Source organism: Ahaetulla prasina, chromosome 1, assembly GCF_028640845.1.
Source record: "Ahaetulla prasina isolate Xishuangbanna chromosome 1, ASM2864084v1, whole genome shotgun sequence".
NCBI lineage: Eukaryota > Metazoa > Chordata > Lepidosauria > Squamata > Colubridae > Ahaetulla > Ahaetulla prasina.
In genome coordinates, this window is record NC_080539.1 from 140781934 (window position 1) to 140794531 (window position 12598).

Genomic DNA, 12598 nt, shown 5'->3' on the forward strand with positions numbered 1-12598 from the left:
CTGGCCCGCAGGGCCGCCCTGGAAATAGCAAAGGACACGCCTGTGGGGCTTCTGCCAGCGAAAACAGAGCTCGGGAGGGCCTCACGAGGCCCTCCTGAGCTCTGTTTTCATTGGCAGAGTGCTTGGGCCATCACAGGCACCACCGACACGAGTGAGGCCAAGCTGGCCACGCCCCCCCCAGGTCAAACACAACCTTGATGTAGCTCACAATGAAATCAAGTTTGACAGCCCTGCTTTAAGGTAAAATTTCACTGCAGATTGCTGCAGTAATAAAGATACCAATCAGAAGAGCTACCAAGTCATTTTCTGAAATATTAGGGTATGCTGCTCATGCAAAGCTGCTATTACTATATATTTCAGCACATAAAATCTATGAATAACAAATCTTGATGCTGCTGATAGCAAACAATGTCTGTTTAGCAAAATTATGATAGCATATCTGTATTCCATTCATTAGCAAATTGCTTGGAGTCTGGTATGTGTTGAAGTATTAAAAAATAAAGTGATCCTGACTGCTGTATGGATTAGTAAACATAATAATGGATACAGATATACACTACCAGATAATAAAAAGACATTAGAAACAGATCTAGCTCCTCTGGTAGATATCTGGATTATTTACAATAGATTAATTCAATTTCCAAGTATTTGACAACAGTGGCAATAAAATGACCTACCTCCTGCTAAGCAGCCCCAAATGATACTGTTGAAATGTAGAAATCAGTTTTGATAAGCAGTCAATTTCTGACTAAGAAGACTATGAGAGCTGTTCAGTTCTGCACTCAGAACAAATCCCAAGCTTTAGAATCTCTTAATTCTAATTGTATATTTTGTACCCGTGGATTTTAGGATTTGTTGGAATACTTAGCACACCAGCCCCACTCTGATTTTAAGGTATTATATCTAATGTTGTAGGATTTTTCCTTATAACATTTGTTTGCTGGGTGTGTGTGTGTGTGTGTGTGAGTGAGTGTTGTGGTGTTTTTTTTTTAATTATGTTTTCTGATGTGTGCAATGTCTGCTCTTCCTTGGGTCTGCCCTGGTTTTTTGGAAGGGAGAAGCAACATACATATTTCTTTTGGCTTTCCTCCAAAAAGTCAAGAAGTCGACAAAGAGGACTTGACAACATGGTTTAATGATTGTTTTAGTTCAAAAACACCTACAAAGTTCTGGATAATACTTTATTATGAGGTCAAGCAATGGGATAATATTTCTCTTGCCCTGCTATGACTTTTGGCCAGGTAGGGAAAGAAAAAGCTTCTTACTTTTAAAGCTTTTATTTCTATTTGAGAGATAAAAGACATATGCATCCTCAATCTTACAGCTTGACAATAAATGGTTGGCCATTGTCATATTTATTTGGGCCCCGATTTATTCTTTCTCTATTATCTCTCTAATGCATGGGTGTCAATTCAAAGCATCACGTTGCTGCTACGTTATTGTGATGCTTTTCCCCTTTCCTGGAGCTGAAGTGGGCGTGGTCTGCACATGACGCATCCGGCCCACGGGCCACCAGTTTGACACTCCTGCTCTAATATATCATCTTCAACATGATACAATTGCAGACTGGATCATCAGAACACAAACTGTGCCCTGACCTCACTTTGAAAAGAAGTTCTATGAATTTAGCTGCCTTTAGTAAAATCCAACTTCAGATCCATTTATCGAAATATGTAAAACTGTATTTTATACTTTAGCAACTATAGATTGCAAGAGATATATCATACTAAATGCTTTTTGCATTTGGACACCATATTAAAAAAAAAATTGAAGTGAAAATGCGTGAAAGTTTCCTACAATTTTCAAGTACAAAGTTGATGAATCAAACTGTCAAAGGTTTTGCAAGAACCCAAGAAACTATTTCAATGTTTCCTAGCAACAAATATCTTCTTCATCAGAACAAGACGATTTTGTAAACAATCTGTTCGTATTTGGGGGCAACTGTATGTCAAGCAAAGCAATGTGGACAAAGTGACTTTCTGAACAGAAATAATAGACATGTGCAAAATGTTTCAACATCAATATAGTAACTTCATAGAAGACATGCTGAGTTTTCTAAGCATGGAATAAAGTGTGATTTAAAACATCAAACAAAGTTTTCGTTTTGAGGGGTGCTGGTTTAAGTGCTTCAACTGTTCCGAAAACAGCAGTTTGGCTATAGTTTTGTAACTATACTGACTAAACTGACTTTGCTGCTGTTAATTTAGGCTGGATGCATAATAGGAGTGGGGAATGTTAAGAGGAAAGCAGTTAAGACGGACAGTAGATGGCTCACAATTGTACAACGGCAGCCTATCAGGTAAATTACTTTTTTGTTTAAAACAAAAAAAAAAGGCTTTATTAAGTCAAGAATTTTAAGAGTCGGTGACTTCTAGCAACTTGTTCCGTAATATACCTCTTCTTAAACTCTTGCTTTGTTTCATTTTACTGGGCATGTCCACCCTAAGCAAGATTTCAGCTCTTCTACTGTTAATACTATTCATGCAATCAAGAACCGGTAGCCTCCTTTTCACTACCCGCCCTGCCCAATTTCTTCTTGTAGACAAAGCCACTCCAATCTGCAAGGAAAAACATCAGCAAGAACGATATAGAAGCTCTTAGGCTTGGCAGGCAAATTGTACAAAAAACGCAGAGCCTATATGAAACTAGCCAGGGACATTTTTTAAAAAATCAGGAAGCTGCACTGAGATGATGTACTAACTGAAAATAAAATTCAGAAGCACGTTCATTGAATATTCTCTTTTGTTATCCAGAGAATATTCTGCAGTGACCCAGAAGGTTTATATTACGAAACTGAAAAGACCTCTGTTTTTTCTATTATGGCAGACAGGGCTGGGTTGTTGTTTTTTTTCATTACAGATAATGAAATTATGATTTAGATTATTTAGATCATGGGTAGTCAACCTGGTCCCTACCGCCCACTAGTGGGCGTTCCAGCTTTCATGGTGGGCGGTATCGGTTTTGTCCGATACTGAAGTACTTTCCTTTTTTTTAATTTAATTGACTTTTTAAAAAAAATTTGATAGCATTATTTAAAAACATTTTCATTAGGTTCTCATAAAATTCCCTGTGACAATTTAAATTTCTGAAAATATACTATTTGTATTGCCTGCACATAAGTTTAGTTCATATTACATAAGTGAAACTAAATGGCGTTATAGTGCGACTGCAAACAAAAGAGCCTTGTCCCAGAATAGCTCACACATTTCCCCCCGAACTGGTGGGCGGTTAGAAAATTTTACTACTAACAAAGATACAAAAGTGGGCGGTAGGTATAAAAAGGTTGACTACCCCTGATTTAGATAATAATCTAAATCAGGCCTGTCAAACTGGAGGCCCGCAGGCCACAAAGGCCACGCCCACCTGGCTCCGCAAAGGGAAAAAAACATCATGATATGTAACAATACGTCACGTGACGCGATCAGGTTTGACACCCTTGATCTAAATTATCTAAAATAATGTCAAAATATTTTTTGGTGAGGGATTTCCCATTGTTTCCTATGGAGATTTATTTTAATGTTTGTTTGTTTTTTAAATGTTGTCTAAGCCATATCCTTAGGTGAATTTTTGTAATTTACAAACAAATACCATTTGGTGTATGCCAAAACCTCACCTATTCTTACAGCCCTGTGATGATAAACAGAGGGCAGTGTTAAATGGTCATAATTCAAGGACTACTTGTAATAAATTGAATGCAATAGGAAGGAGCTTCTTAAGCAGTAGTGTGTTAAAACAAGAGAAAGAGTCAGGAATTAACAGGTGCTAAATAAATGTGGATTGAATAGAAAAGCAAGTGGCCAATATGAAAGGATTACACTGAAGTGATTTGTTCATATAGCCAGAAGGAATGAGAATAAAATTATAAAACAAATATATAAAAGACGACTAAATGGGCTGAAAGGGGGGTAGAGATTTTTTGCTCATGCCTATTTCACAGGAATCTTCCCAAACTGGCAATTTGCACTTGGGCCAGCTTAAATAAGGTTCAATGGCATTCAAGGGGAGGGGGAGTTGAACCTTATCCTCTCCTGCCTACATAACAATTCCAGACTAATTCCCCACTTGACTCCTCCTTCTGGCTCACCCAGTCTGTGATATGATCTTTTCTTCTTTTACCGAGATAAACTAAGAAATTAGAACATAGCATAAAGTCTGATTTCTTCTACTTGTAATCCTAGATTATTTCTGTGATTCAATGACATCAAGTCTAATCTATTTTAGTATTATGCAACTTAGAATAAAATTAAAAACAAAAACTTTAATTAATAATTTTTGAATCCCATACAAAATGTCATTTGTTTCCTGAATAAATGGCACAATATTAAATTGTTTAATTTATTTAATTGTGGAAATCAGGGTTTTATTTGATTTCTTTCCTTTTCCCCAAAATCTCCTTAGTGAGAAAATATGCAGCTTGTAAAATTCATACCTAACAGGCCTCAAAGATCTGCATCAGGTAAGAGACAAAGCCTCCTTAAAAATTTTAACTTTAGCTAACAGTTATTTCTATTTATATGTATGTTATAATTGGACATTATCAGAGATGGCATAACTGAATTTCTGCTTTGGGGGGGAAACCTTTTGCCATTTCTGGTTCCATCTGTTTAATAAAATCCTTATCACTTAGCAAACACCAAGTCTTTAAGTGGTTCTTGACTATATTCACATTTGAATCACATAAAGCAATAAGCTTCACAGAAACATGAATTGTATTGGCATTCATATGACACATTTTAATTTTAGAATATCAAATGGTATCAGGAAATAATCTAGCCAAAAAGAATTCCTATGTGCAAAGAAAAAGAAAGTATATCCCAACTGGATTAACAGAAGATTAAACAGCACTAAATTAAATTGAGACATGTAACATACTTAATATACAGATGTTAGGGGGAAAATGCATATTTTTTCTCAGGAATATGAGATGAATCCAAGAAAGTTACTTGTCAGCTACTCTGACAAGGGTTAAAATGTAGCCTCTTCTACGGTTTTCAATAAACAGCTTGGAAGATCTGTTAATTAAAATCATAACCCCTTTTGAATCAGAGCCAATTTGGTGTAGTGGTTAAGGTGCTGGTCTAGAAATCAGAACACAATGAATTCTACTAGTCCTCCTTTAGGCAAGAAAGCTGCTTTTGTGTGACTTTGGACCACTTACTCGCTCACAACCCAAGCCACTTCCCAGAGTTGTTGTGCGGAAAATAGGGAGCGTTACGTATGCTGCCTTGAAGTGACAAATAAAGACAAGATAAAATAATAATAATTCTCAACAAAGGAATGGTACTTCCTCTCCCAGAAGTCCTGTACACATCTTGGATCTATTTCTGCAATCTATCTCCAGATGTGTAGATCTATCTTCACATCCTGGATCTATCTCATATCCTAGTGAGGCATTTTGGTAATTCTCTGTCGTACCACCCATTTTCTAGAAAAATCTCCTGGACTTGTAACCTAGAATTTGATTAGGGGTTTCAGGGGTTTCTCTCCCAGTAGGGGACAAATAAATCTGACAAGAGATAAAAATCAAACTATTTTTTAAAAAAGGAACTGAAGAAATATAATATAGGAAACCCAATTTACAAAAATCAATACAATGCTCCCAGTAGAGCATAAGACACTGTTCCTCCACTATAATTAATGACCATGGGAGAATGATGGCTTTCATCTTAAATATCAGCTCCCAAGAAATTAAAAAGCAGAAAAATAAACCTTGAACTCAATCTAAAATTACACATAATGCCCTACTTGTACAGGGAAGAAAAGAATAAGAGAGAATAAGGCTTCTAAAGTATAAAGACAAAAGATATTAAAACAACACAATGTCTAACTAGAGCAGTTATCTCTTCCTTAAAAGTTACTTCAATATAGTACTATAACAAAGTTCTCTGGGTTTTGTTTTTTTTTAATTTGCATTTTTTTGCCATGACCTTTCATGGCTTTGTGGTATACAGTTATCTCAGCCACTTATCAGAACAATTGGGCTGAAGATATTCTCCACTTTTTTTCTTACCTCAGCACAAAAACCTCTTGCTTCATACCTCCTTCTGCCTCTAGTTTTAAAAGAACACAGTTTTGTCCCATTCAAAGGGGAGGGGGAGAGAAATCTCCTGAATATATGCCATAAACCCTATGACCGAGAAAAGATGCAACTTGATAGTGCCTGGCATTTAACTGACAGGGTGGTTGTAGAATTGTGCATGATGAGTGCCCTATTCACATCATTCTTCATCTCATTAATAATACAAATTTAACGAACTTGCTCTCGCATTCCATAATTCTGGCCACCTAAAGCTTATTACAGTATAAAGATGTTAATTAAGAGTTTAGGAAGGATAGATCATTTCCCAATGACAAAGATTTATTCCATCAGCAAGAATAATAGGGTGCTTCATAATAATACTTCAAGTTCAAGATACCACCACCATTTTTATACTTTCATTTCAAAGTTTTACAAAGTTGGCTGGAACAAAAATGAACCAGTTGGCATTTAAAAGTTATCATAAAAAATGACCGTTAATATTAAGGCTACTATTCACAGAAGGGCTGTTATAATTATATATAATTATAGAGTGTACAGTAAAATGGAAGTGGGGTATAACAAGAATAAAGGGTTTATTATAAGTGTTCAGAAAAATGTTTTGTCTTCAACTTGGAACAAACCATTCTGTTCCAGAAGTTCTTCTAAATCAGGGGTCTCCAACCTTGGTCCCTTTAAGACTTGTGGACTTTAACTCCCAGAGTTCCTCAGCCAGCAAAGCTGGCTGAGGAACTTTAGGAGTTGAAGTCCACAAGTCTTAAAGGGACCAAGGTTGGAGACCCCTGTTCTAAATCAGTGTTTTGCTGCTGGGGGCTCTTTCACGGTTTGCAACAACTGAGACCTGGAATGCTTGGAATGCCCCAGGATTTGGATGAAATAAGATCCGGAGAGTGAGTAAAGCGAAACCAGTCTCTTGGTGCCCTTTCTTCCCTCAGCAGCTCCCAGTCCAGTCTATTCCCATGAACCGCCATCTCCCCAGCACCTTCCTTTCCCATTTCCACTCCAATGGCTTTCCCCCTGTTCTCCTCTCTTCCACACCCTCACTCCTACCTGGATGAAAACTCTCTCACAACCCACTTTGTATCGTTAAAAATAGCAACTGGGCACAGATCATCCTCGTTGTCAGAAGTTATGATCAGTAAAGATAGTCCTCAACTTACGACCACAATTGATCCAAAAATTTCTGCTGCTAAGCGAGAGATTTGTTAAGTTAGTTTTGCCCTATTTTACGACCTGTCTTGGCACAGTCGTTAAGTGAATCACTACAGTTGTTAAGTTAGTCGCTTGGTTGTTAAGTGAATTTGACTTCCTCATTGACTTTGCTTGTCAGGAGGTCACAAAAGGGGATCACATGACCCCAGGACACTGTAACCATCATAAATATGAGTCAGTTGCTAAGTGTCTGAATTTTTATCAATGACCATGGGGATGCTGCAATGGTCGTAAGTGTGAAAAATGGTCATAGGTCACTTTTTTCAATGCCGTTATAACTCGAATTGTCACTAAAGGAACTGTTGTAAGTCAAGAACTACCTGTACTTCTTAATTGCACAACACACATACAGACTTAACCTTAATTTCAACTGGGAAACTGTGAGCATCCTAGACCCAGCTAAGTCCAAAAATGCTAAAGAACCCTAGCACTCAGACAAATCAGCCATCCACAGGTACACAGAGATAAGCAACATTAGCCTACCATTCAAAAGAGACAATTAAAAAGCTAAAAAAGAAAACAAAAAGACCAAAACTGCTCCTTGCCAGCAATTGATATCCAGATAAGCAGAAAATATTACAGGATTAACAACAGACATTAAGGATCCCACAATATAGTAAAACTTTTTCACACGACTATAATTTCTAAGCTTAAAATACTTCAATGCTGTAAGCTAAATCTACCCAACCAAAACCAGTCTTTTCCTGACTGGATACAAAGCTGATACCTGTTAAAAAAAAGAACAAGTCAGAGAACACAATAAATTAGTAGGAAAAAAATACATACTGCCAGAGCTTTTGATAATTTGGTTCTGTAACTGTTGAGGACAATGGTAACAAAATCCTGTTGAGGAACATAGGCATATCCACCAAGCAAGTAAACTTTTCTTACACGAACTAAATCCACCGCATCACAGAAAGGGACCTGTTTAAAAAAAAAAGTATGATCTATAAAAGAATAGACTACAATTTTATTTCAATTAATTATACAAAATGCTAATTAAAACTACAATAAATCACTTTTATCCAGCCTAGTTTTGGATAATCACCTAGCACCAGCCAGCCAGTATATCATTTGACTTTTTTGGGTATGAATGATGGGGTCCTGCAGTCCAAAACATCTGGAGATTTAAAACAAATCAGTTTTAAAAACCCAGGAAAGAAAATTTTGATTTCAAGCCATGTGATGTGAAACCGGTCTAGTTTCCATTGGATATGTTGAAACTAACTTTATCAGCCATGCTGGCTGGAAATTCTAGGTACACCAGTACTGAATTTTTTTGTAAACTGACATGATTGCAAACTGCTGATCAGATACTTTCATTTCACAAAAAATATATGTGACTCCTGAAGACATGGACAGGATACTCGGGAGGTTGAATGCTACCACATGTTTATTGGACCCGTGTCCCTCCTGGCTGGTGCTGGCCACTCAGGAGGTTACACGAGGCTGGCTCCAGGGAATCATCATGCTTCTTTGATGGAGGGAGTCTTCCCATCCGCCTTGAAAGAGGCGGTGGTGAGGCCCCTCCTTAAGAAGCCTTCCCTAGACCTGGCTATTTTGGCTAATTACTGTCCTGTCTCCAACCTTCGCTTTGTGGCGAAGGTTGTTGAGAGTGTGGTGGCATGGCAACTTCCCCGGTACCTGGATGAAACCGTCTATCTAGACCCGTGCCAGTCCGGCTTCAGGCCTGGGTACAGCACTGAGACGGCTTTGGTTGCGTTGGTTGATGATCTCTGGAGGGCACGGGACAGGGGTTGTTCCTCTGTTCTTGTCCTGTTAGACCTGTCAGCGGCATTTGATACCATCGACCATGGTATCTTGCTGCGATGGTTGGAGGGTTTTGGGGGGGGGGCACCGTTTTTCGGTGGTTCTCCTCCTACCTCTCCGACCGTTCACAGACGGTGTTGACAGGGGGGCAGAGGTCAACTGCTAGGCAACTCACTTGTGGGGTGCCGCAGGGGTCGATCCTCTCGCCTCTCCTGTTCAACATCTACATGAAGCCGTTGAGGGAGATCATCCGTGGATTCGGGGTGAGTTGTCAACTGTACGCTGACGACATTCAGCTGTACATCTCGAACAGACTTCGGCTCAACCCATCCAAGACAGAGTGGCTGTGGATACCAGCATCCCGGCACAGTCAGCTAATTCCATCGCTGACTGTGCGGGGTAAATCGTTGACCCCCAGGGAATCGGTGCGTAATTTAGGCGTTCTCCTGGATGCAAGGCTGTCTTTAGAAAACCATTTGACGGCCGTCGCCAGGGGAGCTTTTTATCAGGTTCGCCTGATTCGCCAATTGCGCCCTTTCCTTGACCAGGACTCGTTATGCACAGTCACTCATGCCCTCGTTACTTCCCGTCTGGATTACTGCAATGCTCTCTACATGGGGCTCACCTTGAAGAGCACCAGGAGGCTCCAACTGGTACAGAATGCGGCCGCGCGGGGGATTGAGGGAGCGCCTCGCAGCTCCCATGTAACACCTCTCCAGCGCAGGCTGCACTGGTTACCAGTGGTCTTCCGGGTGTCAAGGTTCCAGAAAAACCTCTTTTGCATAAAAAAAACTCAGAAGCCATTGTCGTTCAGAGTTCTTTACTAGCATAAGGAAACTGGCACACGATGAGTGACATTCCAAAACTGAACTTCCGGATTCTTTTCCCAGTTATACAAACCCCAAGAGTCCCACCCCCCTAACCCCTTTGCTGGTCACATGGTCCCACGTTCTCCCAGTTCATTCGAATATCTTCCCGCCACTCCTCCTGCAGATGTGAACACCATCCGACCTTGACCGCTTGAAGAATGTTACCATACCCCTCAACCCCCCTTCTTCCCCTCAGGGGAAAAATGTGGCAGCGTCTGGAACCCTAAAGCCTAGTATGGGTTCCAGGCCTGACAGGCGTCCCCCCTTGGAAAAGAAGCTATATCCTAGGAAAGAAAACAAAGAATTAATAAAGAAGAGTGTCGGTGGTTCACACTTCCATTCTACCCCCCTCTCCCCCCTCCAAGCCTAGTATGGGTTCCAGGCCTGACACCAGGTGCGATTCAAGGTTTTGGTCATCACCTTTAAAGCGCTCCATGGCATGGGACCGGGATATCTACGGGACCACCTGCTGCCGCTAGTTACCTCCCATCGACCAGTGCGCTCTCACAGGGAGGGCCTCCTTAGGGTGCCGTCGGCCACCCAATGTCGGCTGGCGGCCCCCAGAGGAAGAGTGTTCTCTGTGGGGGCTCCGGCCCTATGGAACGATCTACCTGTGGGACTACGTCTTCTCCCTAATCTTCGGACCTTCAAGCGTGAGCTCAAAACTTTTTTCTTTCATCAAGCGGGGCTGGCCTAATGATTAATGATTAATTTTAATATTGAAGGTTTTTAGTGGGTTTTTAAGGGGTTTTAATTTATTTATTAATTTTTATCCAGCAATTTTAACATACAGCTTATTGAATTAGATTTTTAATTGAATATTGTATTTTAAAATTTTTCGATATTTATGTTTTATTTGTGCTGTACACCGCCCTGAGTCCTCGGAGAAGGGCGGTATAAAAATATGAAAAATAAATAAATAAATAAATAAATAAATAAATTTAAAACTAAATGTGGATTAACATGCAAATGCATCAAAATGGACCCCATTGTTTTAGTACACATTACCTCTGACAGTCTCACCTGAGACAAATAGAGACCAATGAAGTTTGCTACATGACTGGTTGGGAGATTACACACAATGTCTAGGCGGGTAGGATCATATCACAAGAGCACATTATCAGTAAATCTATATATGGGAGCTGAAGTATAACCAAGGAAGGGTTTCTGTTATTTTCAGATATTAAAATTATTTCTAAATTATTTCTAGAACTAATTATTTCTAGAAATAGCAATCAAGAGTGCTTCCTGAAGTAGGTGACATGGCCTTGTTGAATATATTAATTAGCTCTGTGAAACAGATCTGAAGTAGTACTTATAAGTTCAAGTTTCAGCAAATGCTTCTTCAGACAAACTGCAGCTCTTTCTTAAATGTAACTTAACATTTCAATAGCCCAACATTCTACTTTCACCCTGGAAACGTATTCCTCCACTTATTTGCATAGATATTGGTAGTGTACTGTAGTATTAGGATATAGATCAAAAAAAGGTAGTCTTTGACTTATGACCATTTATGTAGAAGGGAAGGTTGGAGGGCAGAGTTAAATGTGTCATCACTTTGGAATTGTTATATTCTCACAAAGAATCCAAGCAAGTGGGGTAGGTTCTCGGCTAATGACTGGTGGAATTTGGTTAATGACAGCAATAAAGACTACAGGGATTTTTTGTTGTTGTTGTTTACATTTATATCCCGCCCTTCTCCGAAGACTCAGGGCGGCTTACAGTGTGTAAGGCTGATGTTGCTGATGTTGAGCTTTTCAACATCCTTGCTTAGCCATGGAAATTCTAGTTTCATTTGCTGTTATAACTTGAGGACTACCTGTAAATCAATCACTCATATTTTACACGAAAAGAAAAAAACTGGTATATGAAATAACAACACTGCTCTTTTGAATAGAAAAACAGTAAAACCAGGAAGAGAACGATGGAGAATCGTAACCTAGCATCACGGCTGCCATCTACTCCCTTACCTTATAGATGACATTGTTTTTCATTTCGTTGATACCAATTGCAGGAGTTGCATTGATTAGCTTGTCTGCCATGTTCAGCTTTTCAGTTTCTGGAAGCTAAAACAATTGTTTTATTTTTAATATTCATTGACAATTCTTTTAAGGCAACTGTACCTGAATAGATAACTCCAGATTAACTCTATAGAAGTGTGAAAATTATATGATTAAAAAAGATATTAAGGGTTAAAAAGGAAGACATACATGAAAATGATAAAAAGTAGCACACAGTTTAATATAATTGAGCAACAGCAAGCTTCACATACACACTTTCACTTACTGAGGCTTTTATTTAGTTATACTTAGCACAGCACCATCTTGTGTCATGCTGAACAATGAATGGCAATTATTTAGATCAAATAAACTAACCAAATCCTATTTTATGAACCATCCCAGTTCATGTTGATCGCAGCTCCAAAGATTGCTTGTCATGTAGAAACTATGACTTATCACTTTATTGGAATGCAGTTGTGGGTGAGCATCAGGGGTGAAGTGCTCCTGGTTCGGACTGGATCACGTGATCCGGTAGCGATGGTGGCAGGTGGTTCGGAGAACCGGTAGCAAAAATCCCTTACACACACACACAACCATGTCCAGCTGAGCCGCGCAATCATCAGAGGATTTTTTTTTTACTTTTAAAAGCATTTTTCCTTCGGCCGAAAAAATGCTTTTAAAAGTAAAAAAAAAAAAAGTTGGCCATGCCA

The 12598-nt window shown here is 39.2% G+C and overlaps 1 protein-coding gene across 1 annotated transcript in view; it reads right to left on the bottom strand.

Moving 5' to 3' along the window:
- Positions 1–12598, bottom strand: part of PRIM2 (DNA primase subunit 2) — a 95880-nt gene that overhangs the window by 63811 nt on the left and 19471 nt on the right. The window contains exons 7-8 of the mRNA XM_058176669.1: positions 11859–11954; positions 8036–8173 (exon numbers count right to left, since the gene is read on the bottom strand). Of these exons, the coding sequence (XP_058032652.1) occupies positions 8036–8173; positions 11859–11954 (234 nt within the window). The remainder of the gene's footprint in view (positions 1–8035; positions 8174–11858; positions 11955–12598) is intronic.